The 17,623-nt window shown below is 38.7% G+C and overlaps 1 protein-coding gene across 1 annotated transcript in view; it reads right to left on the bottom strand.

The window, feature by feature from the left end:
- Positions 1 to 265: 265 nt before the first annotated feature.
- Positions 266 to 17,623, bottom strand: part of PAXBP1 (PAX3 and PAX7 binding protein 1) — a 34,503-nt gene continuing 17,145 nt past the window's right edge. Inside the window, exons 9-18 of the mRNA XM_027101258.1 lie at positions 16,267 to 16,366; positions 16,064 to 16,179; positions 13,999 to 14,198; positions 12,387 to 12,531; positions 11,582 to 11,703; positions 10,674 to 10,750; positions 10,246 to 10,312; positions 6,625 to 6,771; positions 4,810 to 4,964; positions 266 to 2,086 (exon numbers count right to left, since the gene is read on the bottom strand). Of these exons, the coding sequence (XP_026957059.1) occupies positions 1,969 to 2,086; positions 4,810 to 4,964; positions 6,625 to 6,771; positions 10,246 to 10,312; positions 10,674 to 10,750; positions 11,582 to 11,703; positions 12,387 to 12,531; positions 13,999 to 14,198; positions 16,064 to 16,179; positions 16,267 to 16,366 (1,247 nt within the window). The 3' untranslated portion in view covers positions 266 to 1,968. The remainder of the gene's footprint in view (positions 2,087 to 4,809; positions 4,965 to 6,624; positions 6,772 to 10,245; positions 10,313 to 10,673; positions 10,751 to 11,581; positions 11,704 to 12,386; positions 12,532 to 13,998; positions 14,199 to 16,063; positions 16,180 to 16,266; positions 16,367 to 17,623) is intronic.

Here is a 17,623-nt window from a genome sequence, read left to right as displayed (position 1 = left end):
CTGAGGGTTGCTCCCAGGGACATTAGGCAGTGGACACTCCAGCCTGTAGCACAGGCCAAGAGAAAGCCCTCAGGCAGAGCTGCAGGTCTATGCAGGACACCATGGCATCAATAAGGATATGGGTCACCATCCTCACCTGGTAGAAGAGCAGTTACAGTTCCTTATGCCTATGGTTTACGTTGTCTCAATAAAGTAACTTTCCTTTTCAAAAATCTTCCTCATCTATTTTGGAAGTATTTTGGAAGACTGCGCCGAAAGAAAAAACTGCAAAGACAAAACCTCAGCTTTATTAAAATGTCACCCTCTGAATTTATCTTTTGACAATTTCCTTCCTAAGAAAGACTGTCCGTTAGCTATTTCAGGAATAAAAATCTTTGGGTTGTGAAACGAAAACCACTTGTTTTATGCACAGTTCTATGCTAAATTGACCTGACATCAAGGTCCTAGCGTGGTGTTCAAACTCATTCCTAAAACAGCCTGATGGATGTCACATGATGAAAAATCTGAGTTTACTTCAAGAGTCCTTAAGTGCAGATATAGGAAAAGTAATCGGTTCAGTGCATTTGGAAACACAAATTTAAGGAACAAACGATGTGCATGTCATATATATATGCGAGTTTATATGTTTTAGTCCATTTAAGTTGAGAATAAGTGTTCTATTTTAATTCTATTTACTAGGCCACTTTCTCCAGAATGAATTCATCCAGAATGAATCTGTAGGGATAAGCAATGATCCTACAATAAAGATAAAATTGACAGAGCAATTAGAGTGCATGACACTGTTCTAAATATTATTTGACTTGACCAAGGGTACACATGCTAATAGTCTCACTATATCAGTCATCTGAAATGCTCCAACTAAAATTAGTCACCAGCCAAATATAACAAAGGTTCTATTTAAAAATTAATTTAATGCTTGGCTAAAGCTTAATTACATATATAATTATCAAACAATAGTCCTTAATTTCCAAAAAGTTCCTCTTTTGAAAATCACAGAATCAGAAAGCATAAACTTTAAAACAAGTTCTCTGAGTATTTACAACATGGTATAAACATTACAGAAGACCATGGATATTAAACTGCTTGGGTGTAGCTCATCAGCAAGGCGTGTTCTTTATTGCATATCATAACTCACATATGTGAGATTTAAAATATAATGCTAGATTACTAAAATCCAAATGCATGTATTTTTTTAAGCTGGTCAGGGAGTAAAATCATGAATGAGACAGGAGAGTCAGCCCCAAACCATGCATTAGGTTGTGGATCTATTATTTCCAAAAATGAAACTTCTATGTTCTTTTCAAAAACCTATGTTGCATATATTTATTTAGAGCTCACATTAAACGTACAGTTGACTGTAATGCTAATTCAAGGAAGAAAAGTTCACCATTCACCAATGACTAAGTCCACACTCAACTCTCAATTTTAAGGCAGCACAGCTACGGTGATAGCAACTGCTAACCAAAAGGTGACGAATACTTAGTCACTTGCCAGCCCTTTTGTTGCAACAGTGTAGTAATTTCCCTAAGACAATTTGCTACTGAATAATTTTCTGCTGTTAAAAGGCTTACTCTGTAGAAAAACACCACAAATTTCCAGTGTGAAAGTAACTCCATGGTGGTATAAATATATATATATATATATGCATAATTATACAATATACACTGCACACATTGTTTACAGAGAACAATTAGCTGAGAGAGTTAATTTAAATGACCATATAAAATACTTCTGTAAACAAAGTATGACAGGCAGTAAGGAAACCATTCACAGACTTCCTAGAAATAATCTGAATTCATTTCATTCTGAAGAAATCGCATTTAAAGACACAGTATTGAATATTAATAATGTTCTTTGTATTAAAACAAGAGTCAATATTTTACAGTTTAAGAAACTTTACATATATACAAAATTTTTACATTGGGAATGGTATTAGAACAAATTAGGCTTCTTTTCAGTCTCATAGATCTATTTTCCTTCGATCAAAGACTTAAATTCTTTCACATTGTGGTCACTTGCAACAGACATGGCGTGATCCAGAGCTCGAACACTTGCAAGGAGTTTTACTATCTGTTTTATGTTTTCCCTAAAGGAGAAAAAAGGAAACACGGATCAGCAGGTTACAGCATGTGGGAAAAAAAATTGTCCATATTAAAAAAAAAAAACCCGCCCATGTTTAAATACCCAGAAACAGAGGACCCATTTTCAAAACTAAAAACACCCCAAAATCTCATTCAGATCCATGATTTTCATTAATACCGAGAAAGGAGAGAAAGCACTCTATTGCCTAACTTAACTACTTCAGAGCTCTGCCTTCCATTCCTTCCCAAACCAGAGTCCCAGCTCTCCTAGAGTACACCTGGAACACAAATTATATTCGTGGGTATTCATGACCAACCCATCAAGAGCCAGAGTAATTTCCACTCCTCCAAAATTCACTAATAAAGTATAACCTGGCTTCTTTTTTTTTTTTTGCGGTACGCGGGCCTCTCACTGTTGTGGCCTCTCCCCTTGCGGAGCACAGGCTCCGGACGCGCAGGCTCAGCGGCCATGGCTCACGGGCCCGGCCGCTCCGCGGCATGTGGGATCTTCCTGGACCGGGGCACGAACCCATGTCCCCTGCATCGGCAGGCGGACTCTCAACCACTGCGCCACCAGGGAAGCCCAACCTGGCTTCTTTTATCACCCAGCTAGAAGTCATTCTCAGTAATCCTCAAATTTTAGCATACATCAGGATTACCTAGAAGAGCGCTAAAACACAGATCACCAGGCCCCACCTTCAGAATTCTGTTCAGCAGGTCTGGAGCGGGGCCTGAGAATTTGCATTTCTAACAAAGCTCCCAGGTGATGCTGCCAGGAACTACTTTTAACATTTACAATAGTTTGAACCACTTGTGAGAAACAACACACAATGTGACATTATTGGCTGTCTCTTCTCTACAAAATTGTAGTAAGCACCTTTTAGGGAAGGATTATAATTTTTAAGATTTTGTGACTCACACTCATAAAGTGGAACCTACTTTATGTGCACTGCACACAGCAGGTGCTTAAACAGCTGCTGAAATTCTTTTCCATAGAAAAGTAAATAGTGTTTGTTGATACTTACTCCCAAACAAAAACACTGTTACATATATAAATCAAAGTTTAAAAAAAGTGAAGTGAATAGGATTTATCTAGTAAAAAACAACACATTGAGAAGAAATATTAGTGCCAATAAATAACAACCAACAGCAAAATGACATGGTAAGGATGAAATAAAAATATAAACCAGAGAATTCCCTGGTGGTCCAGAGGTTAGCACTCCAAGCTCTCACTGCCAAGGGCCTGGGTTCGATCACTGGTCGGGGAACTAAAACCCCACAAGCGACACAGTGTGGCCAAAAAAAAAACCCCAAAATCACCTGGCAAAGATTTTTTTTTAACCACTGAAGTATTTACTATCTACTTTGCCTTTAATTTTATTATAAAAGATAGCAAATTTTCTCTCAAGAAAATAAGGTTCTTTTTCCTGGAAGGGGAACAGGGGAAAAGAAAAGGATTTTGTTAGGGGGTATGACTAATGGTGTGATCAAAATGAAAATGAAACTCTGACATTAGGAAGAATATACGAAATGAAACTTTAAAAAATAAAATTCGTCTTTGGGAATTCCTTGGTGGTCCAGTGGTTAGGACTCGGCGCTTTCACTGTGGTGGGCCTGGGTTCAATCCCTGGTCTGGGAACTAAGATCCCACAAGCCATGCAGTGTGGCCAAAAAAAAACCAAAAAAAAAACGAAAAACAAAACAAAAATAAAAATTCTTCCAAATGGTGGTACTAGTTGTTATTATTACTACTACTTACTTTTTATGCTAGAGAGCTACCCCCAAATTCCATGAACACCCAAGACAATGTGCTGGAAAAGGGATAATGGTTTGTTCATTCCTTCCTTGAAACCTTGATAAAAAATATGTATAAGCTGCTCCCCATAAATCATGAGTGATGACTTAGTCTATGATATGGATATAGAAAAACTCAATATAGAGCACAAACATCTCAAAATTGAGATATAACCTTCAATATACTTTGGGTTTCAGTGGCTATCTTTTCTAGGGTTTGTATCTGTAAAATGAACCTCCAAAGACCAAGATCCATGACATTCTAAGAGCCTGAGATTTCCCCAATTATTCAAGGGAGGAGACAGAAAAAGCAATGATTCACTTACCAGAAATCTTCCCTTAATATCTTCATAAATAAAATATTGAAAAAAGATTAGGTAAAAGTTGCAAAAATGAAAAAAATAATGTGTATTTTTGGTAGGTTTATCAATACTAAGTCAATGTTAACAATTTAAAGTAAAATATAGGGCTTCCCTGGTGGCACAGTGATTAAGAGTCTGCCTGCCAACGCAGGGGACATGGGTTCAAGCCCTGGTCCGGGAAGATCCCACAGGCCGCAGAGCAACTAAGGCTGTGCGTGCGCCGCAACTACTGAGCCTGCGCTCTAGAGCCTGCGAGCCACAACTACTGAAGCCCATGTGCCTCGAGCCTGTGCTCTGCAACAAGGGAAGCCACCACAGTGAGAAGCCTGCGCACCGCAACGAAGAGTAGCTGCCGCTCTCTGCAACTAGAGAAAGGCCGCGCGCAACAACAAAGACCCAGAGCAGCCAAAACTAAATCAATTAATTTAAAAAAAAAGAAAGAAAAGAATCAAAATAAAATAAAAATTAAAGTAAAAGATAACCATGTCTCTACTGAAAACATTTTAATAATACTAAACCTAACAACTAAAGACTCTAGATCACTGTTTCATTCTATAATGACAAATAATTACCTTGCATTTCTTTTTTCCACATCAGAGCACCCGATACTGTTTCTGTAAATTGTATCTGCTAAGTGTACAAGGTATCGACAGAAGTTTTCTAACTGAGAAATAGTTCTTTCTCCTTTCAGATTCATGAACCACTGCTTGGGGAAACAACTGATCACCTATGAAGAAGAAAGAAGTAAACAGTTAAAACAAAAATAAATTAAAGCATCTAAAAGCTGAGTCTAGATAATGCGTATAATGTACTTAACTAGAAGACTTGCTATTGAGCAACATATAACTAATTACTTAGAAGGGATATTCTTTTAAACCTGATTTTCTACATAAACTATACAAATACACCTAGATATACCCTAATTTTAAACTTCAATATATAGACACTCAAAGCAAGAGATAAATAATTTCTCCAATATTTAAGTAAATTAGGGACATAAGATTGATAACCAATTGCTTCATTTTCCAGTCTTCCAGAAAGCCCTAAATGAACTGAACTGTCCTTTGATCAGCAGCTTTTGATGTAAAAACATGTATAGCATAAGTACCAAACTGCAGCCTCTCCCCGTGCCAAACAGTTCAGTAAGTAGGCATCCTTGCTGGCAGTAGGAGCCGTGCTGGCCCAGAGAAGTGAAGAGAGCATCACACCGGAGGGGCAGCCTAGGGCAAGAGCCCAAGCAGGACGCGAACAGGGCATGGTGGCAACCTGGCATGGGGTACCAAAACCCGAGCAAGGGGAGGCTGTTTCCCACCCGGGAGAAAGCAGCCAGTGGGTAGAGACAGCTCCCCACCAAAGAACCCAGGGATGCTTGGAGAAACAACGGATTCCAGAGCTGGGCCAAGCAGGTACAAGATAAGCCTGGAACATCGTGTGCCAGAAAGCAAGAAAGTGCTCCCCCCAAATTAGAGGACATGCCACAAGGTCACAGAGGTCAACTTGAAGGGACTCACACTAATGAAGTCTAGGACAATTCCTGACAAAGATGCAAAATCTGAATCTATTCATGAGAGAATATCAGACAAACCCAAATTGAGGGACATTCTACAAAATAACTGGCTTATCATCTTCAGAAGGTATGAAGGTCAAGGAATCAAGCACTCTTCCAGATTAAAGGAGACTAAAGAGACGTGACAATTAAATGCAAAGGATGATCTGGGAATTTCTTTTGCCAGTTCCTTTGGATATTATTGAGATAGCTGATAAAACGTGAAAAGGGGCCTAAGGATTAGGTGACAGTAATATATAAATGTTAATTTCCTGATGTTGATGGTCATATTGTAATCGTGTACAAGAAAATCCATGTTTATAGGAAACAGACACAAAACTATTTGAGGGTGAGGGAGTATCATGTCAGAGAATTACTCTGATATTGTTAGGTCGAAAAACTGTACTGTACTTGCACATTTTCTTTAATCATATGATTGTTTAAAAAATAGTTTAAAAAATTATCAAAGCTGTATAACTCACGTATATGAAGTAAAAAAAAATTAACTAAAATTATTTCTTAAATGAGAGAAGAGACCATTTCTTTAGTAACACTTAAAATAGCATTCATTCAACTGTTAAAAAAAATTATCCCCAAATTAAAACTTTTATTAATACCTATAAAAATATTGATACAGATAGATGGATAGAAGGACAAATATACACATATATAACAGTACAACTTTTTATGTAAAAAATGCTAAGGGGAGATTGTCAACATTATACCAACTTCGATAATCAAAGGGGTTTTCATGAAATTCTCAAATCTCTTCAAACAAGGAAAACTTAATCCATCTTAACTCGTATGCTTTAAAAACTACAATATGTGTCATTTAACTCACATTTTGGGCTTTTTTGATGCTGTCATCGCCATATTCTGAATTCTGAAAAGCCATGAGAATGTATCTATTTAATAAACCGTCTATTGATAATTCCTGAAGAGTTTTGTTTGAGAAAATGCCATACCATTGAAGAAAATTCCCTAAGAGCTAGAAAGAAGAAGAAAATTATTTTCCCCCAGTTTTATTGAGATATAATTGACATGTAACATTGTGTAAGTTTAAGGCATACAACAAAATGATTTAAATATATATTGTGAAATAATCACCATAAGTTAACATCCTTCCCCTCACGCAGTTACAAATCTTTTTTCTATTCTCTTAGCAACTTTCAAATATACAATACACTATTGTTAATTACAGTCACCATGTTGTACATTACATCCCCAGAACTTATCTTATCTTACAACTGGAAGTCTGTACCTTCTGATCCCCCTTTATCCAATCTCCCCACAACTCCCCACCTGTGGCAACCACAAATCTGATTTCTATTACTAAAAGTTTGGTTTTTTGAGAAGAAAAAAAAATTGAGAGGCAATGTAAAGCAGTTAAGTACAAAGTAAATTACTTACACAATAAAACACCTTATGAAATACCCTGGACCATGTCTTGCCAAAGCACTAATAAGCAGTTTTGAAGGGTCTGAATATTTCTGATAATGACTGAGGTTAACTAAAATTTAAATAGCCACATGGAGCTAGTGTTTACTATAGTGGACAATGCAGATACAGACCATTTCCCATCATAACAGAAAGTACTGGTGGGCAAATGATGATTCTTAGATAAATGTCCTCCCTTGAAAATCATGCCTAAACCAGTCCTGTGACCCTGCAAAAAGATGGAAATTCTTTTTTTGACTACCACATTGCATGCTTACCAGACTTCATGAACCTGGATATTGGAACTACTTAAGCTCAATACATATAAAATGGAAGCCCCCGCCCATTCCACCATAAAATTCTAAGTTCCCAGTATTTCTCATCTTAGGAAATGGCAACGCTATCCAACAATTCAATCGAGCCAGAGCCTACATGAGCCTTATCATTCTCGCCCTCGCCCTCAAGCTGTCGAACCCCACCTCTCCCCATTCTGTGCCTCTCTCTCAGTCCTTGCCGCCATGCCCCTGATCGAAGCTGCCGTCATCTCTTTGTGGGCCCTGCAGTTATTCAACTGACTACGAGGAACAGCGCTGGTCTAGTTCTCCTCCAGCAGGGCTCTGTGAGAGAACTAAAACCTACAGAAAATGATCTGAGTGACTCCTTACATAATTTTCCCAACGATGGTACAAGCTAGTACCCTTCTAGCTGCATACGCAATGGAGGCCTTAGGGCATCAGGTATTAATTCTTCCACAGAAACCCAGCTGAGAAGAGCTGCTCAAGAGTTTGACTGGCCTGAGTTAGACTCCCATCTCTGCCACTTAACAAAGGGACGAGCCTGGGCAGGTTATTCTGTGCCTCACTGTCCCATCAGCAGAGTCAAGCTCATAGGGCTGCTGTGAGGATTCAATGAGATAATGTGTGCTGCAGTGCTTGGCACACAGTAAATATGTAATAAGTACTAATTTCCATTTTCATCATTACTATCCTCACCTACTTCATTTCATTATCCCCACACAGAAGCCAGAATATGTTAAAAAGGGCAATATTTTCATGTCACTTCCCTACAAAAACACTTCCACAACCCATATAAGAGCAAATGATTCTCAGCAAAGGAACAAAAGCAATTTAATTTTAAAAAGGGTAGTCTTTTCAACAAACTGTGCTGGGACAAAGGAACGTCAAGGCCTCATGCCCTATATAAAAATTAACTCAAAATGGATCACAGACTTAAATGTAAAACCTAAAACTATGAAATGTCTAGGAGAAAGGATAGGAAAAAAACTCTGTGGCCTTGTATTCGGCAAAGATTTCTTAGATGCAACACCTAAAGCACAACTCATAACAGGAAAAGACAGTAAGTTGGACTTCATCAAAATGAAGAACTTCTGCACTCTGAAACACTGTTAAGACACAGACTGGGGGGAAAAACTCTTTGCAGATCATGTATCTGATAAAGTACTTGTTTCAAGAATACAAAACTCAAAGCTCAATAATAAGAAGAACGAATTTTTAAAAATGGGCAAAAGATTTGAACAGATACTTCATCGAAGAACATATACAAATGGCAAGTAAGCACATGAAAACATGCCTGGGCTTCCCTGGTGGCACAGTGGCTAAGAATCCACCCGTCAATGCAGGGGACATGAGTTCAAGCCCTGGTCCGGGAAGATCTCACATGCCGCGGAGCAACTAAGCCCGTGCGCCACAACTACTGAAGCCCACGTGCCTAGAGCCCATGCTCTGCAACAAGAGAAGCCACTGCAATGAGAAGCCCGCGCACTGCAACGAAGAGTAGCCCCCGCTAGCCGCAAGCAGCAACGAAGACCTAACACAGCCAAAAATAAATAAAATAAATAAATTTATTTATAAAAAAGAGGAAAAAAAAAGGAAACATGCTCAACATCATCAGTTGTTAGGAAAATGCAAATTAAAATAATAACAAGACACAACTATACATCTAGGAGAATGACTTAAAAAAAATAAAAACCCTGAAGATACCAAGTGTGGTGAGTGGTGAGAAAGAAGAATAACTAGAACGCTAATATATTGTTGGTTTAGAAAACAGCTTTGCCTAGGTATTTACCCAAGTGATGAAAACTTATATACCCAGAAAAACCTGTGTGCAAACAGGTTTATTCATAATTACTCCAAACTGGAAACAATCCAGTGTCCCTCAATTGGGGAATGGATAAAAAACAAAACAAAAAAATCCTGTGGGATATCCACCATACGATGGAATACTACTTGGCAATAAAAAGGAGTGAACACAAGACAACACTGGTAAATCACGAATGCATTGTTAAGTGAATGAAGCCAGACTCAAAAGGCTACTTAGTATGTAATTCTATTCCTAAGACATTCTCATAAAGAAAACTACAGGACAATAAGAAGGGGTGGCCAGGCCGTAGGGGTGGGCTTGACTACAAAGGGGCATGGGGAATCTGGGGGAGATGATGGAAGCATTATACATCTTGATTTAGGGAGTGGTTACATGTCTACATGTAAATTAGAGCTCCCCTATCATCTGAGCTGCTCATCTCTTCCCTAACTCTAGCCATCCTGGCCTTTTCTCAGTTCTAGTATACCCTGCTCTCCCTTACCTCAGGGCCAACTAATAACCTAAATATCACTTCCTCAGGGTGGAAGGGAATCTTCTGTGACTCATCCGTCAAGGTATTTGTGACCCTTGTCATATGCTCCCATACAACTTTGAATTTTTTTTCAAAACTCATCACACCTGAGATTACTTATTTGCTACTGCCAATTGAGCGTGGTTATAAACGCCATGAAGGCTCTACTTCTATCTTAATTCAGTGCTATATTTCCACAACTTAGAAGAGTATCTGGTACTCTCCTTGCTGTGGTTTAGTAAGGCATCTTGTTGGCTAGTTTGGACCTTACTGGAACTCAGAATACATTTTCACCTCTGCAAACATCAAACCTGAATAAACTTTTGGAATAAAATTAGTTTGTATGAAGTCAAACAAAATCTGAAGTCTTTTAGATAGCCTACAGACACGTACCTTAACTGAAGACCAAAACTGTCGTTGAAAAAACAAGTAAGGCCCAGAATTTTTATTTTCCAAGACACTAAGAAAAAAAGAGAAACACATCATGATCAAAGTTGTGTGATAAATGCCATCTGATTCCTAGAAGATTTCTGTAAGTAAAAGGGGTGAACATAAGAAGTTAACTAATTCTTCAAATTTTCAAACAACTGTATTCCAGAAGGTAATTTTAAAAGGTAACGGCAATTTACTGTGAGACACTAAGGGTTATGCTGCGTAAGGGAGCAATTTCCCCACTGAGCCACTCTCTTTGGGCTACACGTTTATACTATGTAGGTAAAGCTTGTATTTCAAGCTATGCTTAGTTTTCCGGAGTTTAAGAAGTCTTCTCTGAAAAATAATGGAGAATATTATCATCTTTAATGTTCTTAGGAGTTACTTACTTTTTGGGATACAAGGGCATGAATACATCATCATCTAAAGTTCTTCTCATTCTCAATAGAAGTGCTTTTAGGTACACCTAAGGAGTTAAAAACAGATCATGCATTTTAATAAGGGTTATGATAAAAGTTAAATTTTAGTAAATAAAAATAAGCAATATTCCAAATCATACAGAGTATTCAATTTTGAGTGAACAGCATCTCAAATTTTTTAACTTTCCCCACTGACGGTTCTAAGGTCTTTAATATTTACTACTTACTCTTCGTTCAGCCCTCATGAATTACCAAGCAATGAAGCCATTTAGAAATCTTCCAACCTCTTAATCTACTATATAAAGATTTAAGATCAGACCTATAATCTGGTTCCTCTCAAAATGAGGTCAGTGAAAATAAAACAATGATAAGGAGTACTTTTTCATATCTAAATAGCTCATAAGAATGTTCAGTGCAGGCAGTGGCAATCTGAAGTTCTGAAACTTTATAAAACAATACCTCATTATTTTACATGCTATTTAAATGTTTCAGCATTTAAATGATCAATTGTTACCCATTCCAGTAGTTTTTCTTTTCCCGAAAAAAATACAGGTCTTCAAGGGATGTGTGATTAGTCCGATTGAGAATGGGGGTGGGGTGGTGAGGAGGGTGAAAACAGTACAAAGGAGAGGCTATCTAGACTAATTACATCATCTTTCCCAATCGATATTCTGAAACTAAAAACTACTATCTCAAATTTTGTATATTTCAGGCTATAAAGGACAGATGCCTTAAGTGGGAGAATCAGATTTTCTTGCTGGCTCAGAATATAACCACTCATTCTCTCAACTCTTGCTCATTTTCAAAGGGAAAGGAGAAGACAAAATAATAAATTTTAAAAAATTTAAAAAACCTTTCATAGATAATAATTAAATTACCTGTGTATTTTTGTTTTCTGCATTCACTACTGAAGGATACCCATTTATTAATTTTAGAGTAATTCCAACCATTCTTGAAGTCTGTGTTGTAGAAAAGGGGTCCCACATATTTTCAGCTATCACTATTAAGGGAAAAAAAAAAGCAGAATGTACTGAGATACAGAAGTAAACTGCTGCTGACTTGAATCTGACGTCAAGCAGTCCCCAACTTAGAAACGCCAATCATGACGTTTTTCTTCCTCTAGAGTGTAAGCTTCAGTCTTCTTTGTCCTCTTAACCGCGGGAACGTTGAAGATTAGGCGCATGTGGCGAGGGGACAGATTCCTATGATTTTCTGCTTCTTGGTGAAAATAAAGATTCGGGAAAGCAGGATTTCTGTATCCTAGGAGATGCTGTGCCAGCAACAAGAATTTCCACCTGAACTTGAGCTTTATTTTTAATATCAATATTTTAAATAGGTCAACAATTCCTAATTTGTTTGTGAGAAATGGATGAAAGTAATGAAACTGCTCTCCAGAAAAAGGCATATCCCCCCTGAAACTATGTACTCAGTTCTGCTTCAGGCAGTTCTTAAGAGCCTGAAATTTGCCTGTGGATCAATTACTGCCCCCAATTCCAGGCCCTCCCCAAGGTGGTCTTTAAGTCCCAAGTTAAAAGATAGGTACCCTTTAGCCATCTCTGGGTCTGGTGGTAACTTTATTATTAATAATATAATTTCTATGAGAAAATATGTTCTGATTAAAAACTCCTAAAAATAGATTTGAAAAACCCAATGTGTTTGAATGTTCAATTCAGTAATCTCTACCTGTTAGTTTAGGGAGAATCACCTTTTCCACAATGGTAGGTAACAGTGCAACATCTACATCATCTTTTTCTTGCTCTCGCTCTTCACAACCGTAAAACAGCAAAGATTCAAACCACAGCATATTCTCAAAGTCACGACATTTTGCCTAGAAAATAGTTAAAAGGTTACCCAAACATTTAAAATAGTGGCTATTTCTGCTTCCAGTCATGAAAAGAGTAACAGGAACTGGATTTAGCCTTCAGTCATAAACTAAAAACTGGACAAATATATGAAACATCTATTTTCAGACAATGGACCACAGGCAGTATAGGACTATGACCCCTGAAAGAACGGAATCAAATGAGGTGAGCTCCTGGTCAGAAGAGGAGATCAGGGTAGGCAACTGCAAGCAGAGCAGTCCTGCTGAGTTAGTAGACAATCTAAGCTCAGGAAGGCTGGAACGCTAGAAGCTGTGGGGCAGAGGAAGGAGCTACACAGAAGGAGAGCTCCCAGATGCACACGAGTGTCCCCGAGTCTCTGCTGGACACTGAGAAACACATGCACAGGGTGGGACTCCACAAGGTCTGGCAAAGAGCAATCAGGAGCTGGGAGCTGAATGGTTCCCAGAGCTTAGATTTCTTTCCTCTTGTTTTCAGGGCTTCAACCTCAGTCTTCTTTTCGTTACAGTTCACATATTCAACCCAGCCCATCTCATTCATGCCCACGGCTCCATCCATATGTTGGTAACTTCCAAAACCGTATCATAAGCATGACCACTACATGTAAACAGACAATTTGAGTTTCCTCCCTTATGTAACAGGCAAAGAGGTCCTATTGATTCCACCTCTTAAATCTATCAGTTTATCTCATCCTCCTGATTTCCATCACCACTGACTTAGTTCAGGGTCCCATTTCACATCTTCCTCATTGAGCTTTCCCATGATGTTCTGTTTTTCTGGAATCAAAGAACCAAGTTCTTATTCATTCATGTTCATATCTCAGCGTCACTACATGTAATTTTAGTTGACTGAGAAAGACACTGTATAAAAATCGAAAAGCAAGAGGCAGTTCTCTTGAGAAGGGACAGAACATAAAAGGAAAGATCGTAAGATTATGCCCAGTGATAATGTGTCAATTATAGCCCTGTGGGTGACCTATCTCCCCTGAAAAACACTTTGCTGAGGCTTACATCTCTAGCTTTGAGGTTACAACTGCCCAAGGCATCATGGTGTATTGCTTTTTTTTTTCTTTTAGAAGAAAGTGTTGCTTTTGTTTTTTTAAAATTAATTAATTAAATTTATGGCTGCACTGGGTCTTGCTGTGTGCGGGCTTTCTCTAGTTGCAGCAAGTGCGGGCTACTCTTCATTGTGGTGCATGGGTTTCTCATTGTGGTGGCTTCTCTTGTAGCGAAGCATGAGCTCTAGGTGCGCGGGCTTCAGTAGTTGTGGCTTGCGAGCTCTAGAGCTCAGGCTCAGCAGTTGTGGCACATGGGCTTAGTAGCTCCCTGGCATGTGGGATCTTCCCGGACCAGGGCTCGAACCCATGTCCTCCGCATTGGCAGATGGATTCTTAACCACTGCGCCACCAGGGAAGTCCAGTATATTGCTTTTCAACAGTGATAGAAGCCACTCACCTCAAGAGGAGTCCAAGTGAGAAGCTGCAGCCTTATGAGGGGGTTGAACAACTTTGGCAAGCAAAGGCCGATGTAAGCATCCTTGTAGGATGTGTAGTATTTTGAACGCCATGCTTCAAACTGGGATTTAATACAATCGATTGAACAGAAACTTTCAAGGACATCTTCAAATACCTTGCTGGACTCTTTTGAAATGCGATCTAAAAACAACAACAACAAAACCCCACAGAGAATCAAAACTTAGTATGCAGTACAAAAAACACAGTTCAAATATTTTCAGTGTTTTCTTTGTAGCTTGAGTATCAATAAGATAGGCTCATTAGCAAAGGAATAATTGTTAACTGCAACTTAAAAGAAAAGAACCAGAGGTAAGTTTAGGTTCCAAACGTCTATCATGCAAACCACAGTGCAGGTAGTCTCCGTTCTGCATAGTTCCAATATGTACTATTATCTGTCACCACAGTCTAAATAACACCTGTCCCCAAAAACTCAGTTCAAATTTCAAGCACCATGGAAGAGTAACTGTAACTGCAGAAGCACAAACTCTGTTATCCAGCTCTTCAGCCCACAAATCACCACGTAAATAACAGATGTGTAGTATCATTATCAGTGACCAATCACATCTCATCTTCTGTTGGTGATTGCAATAACTGACATAGACAGGAATCAGCAATGGATGCTGGGATCTTTAAGTAAAAGGTTATTTAACGCTCCATATGACTTGGAACAGCAGACTCTTTATAACGAGGAGACCAAGTCGTGACAACCTGCTTCTCAAGACCCATCTTAACACCACTAATAGTGGGCAACCTAACACTTGCCGTCTGGTATCATGCTGGTAACAGCATCTTGTGTGACGTATTCTTGCCAAAAAAGCTTTAACCTGAATCTAATCAAGACTTAACTTCCAGTTTACAAGAAATATAGCGACTGGAAGAACAAGTTAAAACCATGAGGAAACAGACAAATTTAGAATGTAGGACGTTTTACAAGATAAGTGGCCTGGTCTCTTCAGGAAGTTAATGCCTTAAACAAATAAAGAAAGGGGTGTGTGTATGTGTATAAGGTATCATGATATTCACTAATTCTACATAAAAAGATGTAACAACCAAGTGCGATGCAGGAACCTTGTGTGGATCCAGGTTTAGAAGATACAGAGTAACAGAAACGGTCCCAGGAATTCTGGGCGGGGTGGCGGGGGGCTGTTACGGAGGAAAACTGAATGCAGACATGATACTAAAACTTCTAGGTAATTTTCGCAGGTGTGACAACAGTGTGGCAGTTAGGTAGAAAAGCATCCTTTTTTTTTTTTTTTTTTAAAGAAGACATTAAAGATGTTAAAGTTTTTAGAGGGAAGTGCCACGATGTCCGTAAGTTAATTTCAAATGTTTCAGCAAAACACACACAAATCCAAAGCAAACTTGGCTAAACGACGGTAAGAATTGCTGAATGTGGGTGACAGGTGTATATGGGTGATCACTGTGCTATTCCTTGCAGTTTTCCGTATGTTTGGAAATGTTCACTGTAAAAAGAGTGGGAGAAAAAAATAAGCTTATCCAACTAAGTTCCAAAGGGCTCGCAGCCACTACAATTCCAAATAATCGCAGCCAGTGGTGGGAAATAAAGACTCTTACTAGGGGATCCTGCTGGAAAGGTCTTCATGTAACAGAACTAACTATTCCTCTTGACTGAATTATTCGGGGCTCCCCAAATCAGGAATTCCCTTCAGGGCTGAATGCCCTACTGCCAACCTTTACCTTTCTAGACCAGACAGGCTGCATTAGGGCTGCCCCTGGGATCTGAAACATTTTCTTGTCACTTTTAAAATTCTGTGATTCAAAGAGTGATATCATTTATAATGCAAGTACTAGATGAACCCCACAACAAAGTGTTACCCCTAATTTTGAGAACTCCTCAATAAAAATGGGTGCGAGTTTTAATAATTAAACCAGAGTGCCTAGTTCTAAAGCAGAGGCCACAAAACTTCAAATTATTTCATGGTAGAAACCACAGCCAAGGAGAAAGCACATTGACAGTGAATCTCATTTCCAAATAAATGTCTAACCTTTTTCCAGATTGAAATTTGTAATATCTGTAGATGTTTCTTCGTCATCACTGGACAGGCCTTCAAGGTGATCTGCCATCTTACCGGTTTGCTCTCTGGCTTGTCTACGACGAGTCCTAAATAACAAATATCAAGTTCCCAAACCAGATAAAAGAGACTCCTCCCTTCACAAACAAACCAACAGCAAGCGTCTGTAGAATTACCTTCTGGCCTCCCGTTCTGCAATCCGACGTTTTGCGTGCTCTTGATACAGTGCCCGATCTCGTCCAAAGGAATCAAGATTTGGCGCCATCAGAGCTTTATCTGTAAAACAACGATGGTTAAAATTAAAAGCCTTCCTTCAGCAATCTTGAGGAAAGAGTTTGCACAGAATAAGCCATAATGATAGACTGCTTTCTAATCTCAACAGCAGGATTCTGCAGTAACCGATAAACTGGACAGTTTTCTAGTTTAGAGCAAATCTCAGTATTAATCTGTGTTCCCACGAAAAGGAAGAGAAAAATAAATGGAGAGTTCAACAACACTACACAAATGCAAATGGGCTTAATCCCTGTTCTTATGTCTAAGTAACAGAACTAGTTTATGCTATCATGATGACCAAATAAATTAAAAATCTAAATTACTTGTGTAAAGGGAAAAATAATACATTACTTTTTTAAGGACGAACTTAGGCATCACATGTTGAATGATATGACAGCAGAGACACAAGTAGGAAGGATGAAAAAACAGCTTTGTTGCAGGAGTTTAATCATTTATTCTATTTCATTCTAATTTTTCTTTGTAGAAATTTATTCTCTATTACTATTTTAAGAACAAGGGCAGAATCAACATATAGACTGAAAATCATATCTGATAGGACCAAGTTGTGCTTTCTCAAACCCTACTTTCAAAGCACAATTCCCTTATTTCTTTTTTCCCCTATTTCCCATCTCTCTTTTTTTTAATTTCTAGGGCAATTTTCTAGCTTTAGCTTTCAACCTTCCTATTTAAATTTATATTTCACTTACCACGTGTTTAGTTTCTGAGATACAGCTATTCTTCTTAGAACATTCCTTTTCTATAGCATCCTCTACTTGTGCTACGCGTAGGATCCCTTCCAACATCTCCCTGAGGACAGCAATTATGTTTTAAATTTTCTCCCGTCACCTGCATTGTCTTTGTTTCCTCAGTCCCTTTGGTTCTAACTGCTTGTGTTGATCACCATGATCATTAACTACCTCCTACGTAAGAATGAGACTGGAAGTTTCGTGGATGTAGGTGGGAGCTGTCTAGCAGGGGCATCTCCATCAGATCCCGGGTACAAGTCAACTTTCTGTTGGGGCCCCCAGATGTTATAGTCTTTTCTCTGGACCCACTCTCTTTCTCCAGAGAAGAATCTTCGAATCTCTTGCCTAGGGTAGAAGGAAGAGTGGGGCAAACATCTGTCTGTGACGCTTCCTCATGTCTACATTTAAGTTCTACGCTACGGAGATATTCTGTATTACGTGGGATAGTAACGAGAAGCACAAAACCCAAAGGGTGGTGGCGGGGGAGGGGGAGACCACGTGCAAAATGAAAGAC

Source organism: Aethalodelphis obliquidens, unplaced genomic scaffold (assembly GCF_003676395.1).
Source record: "Aethalodelphis obliquidens isolate GAN/ISIS:26980383/991018 unplaced genomic scaffold, ASM367639v1 scaffold1, whole genome shotgun sequence".
NCBI classification, from domain to species: domain Eukaryota; kingdom Metazoa; phylum Chordata; class Mammalia; order Artiodactyla; family Delphinidae; genus Aethalodelphis; species Aethalodelphis obliquidens.
The sequence above is the reverse complement of the archived record's forward strand: the minus strand, read 5'-3'. Positions and strand labels throughout refer to the sequence as shown.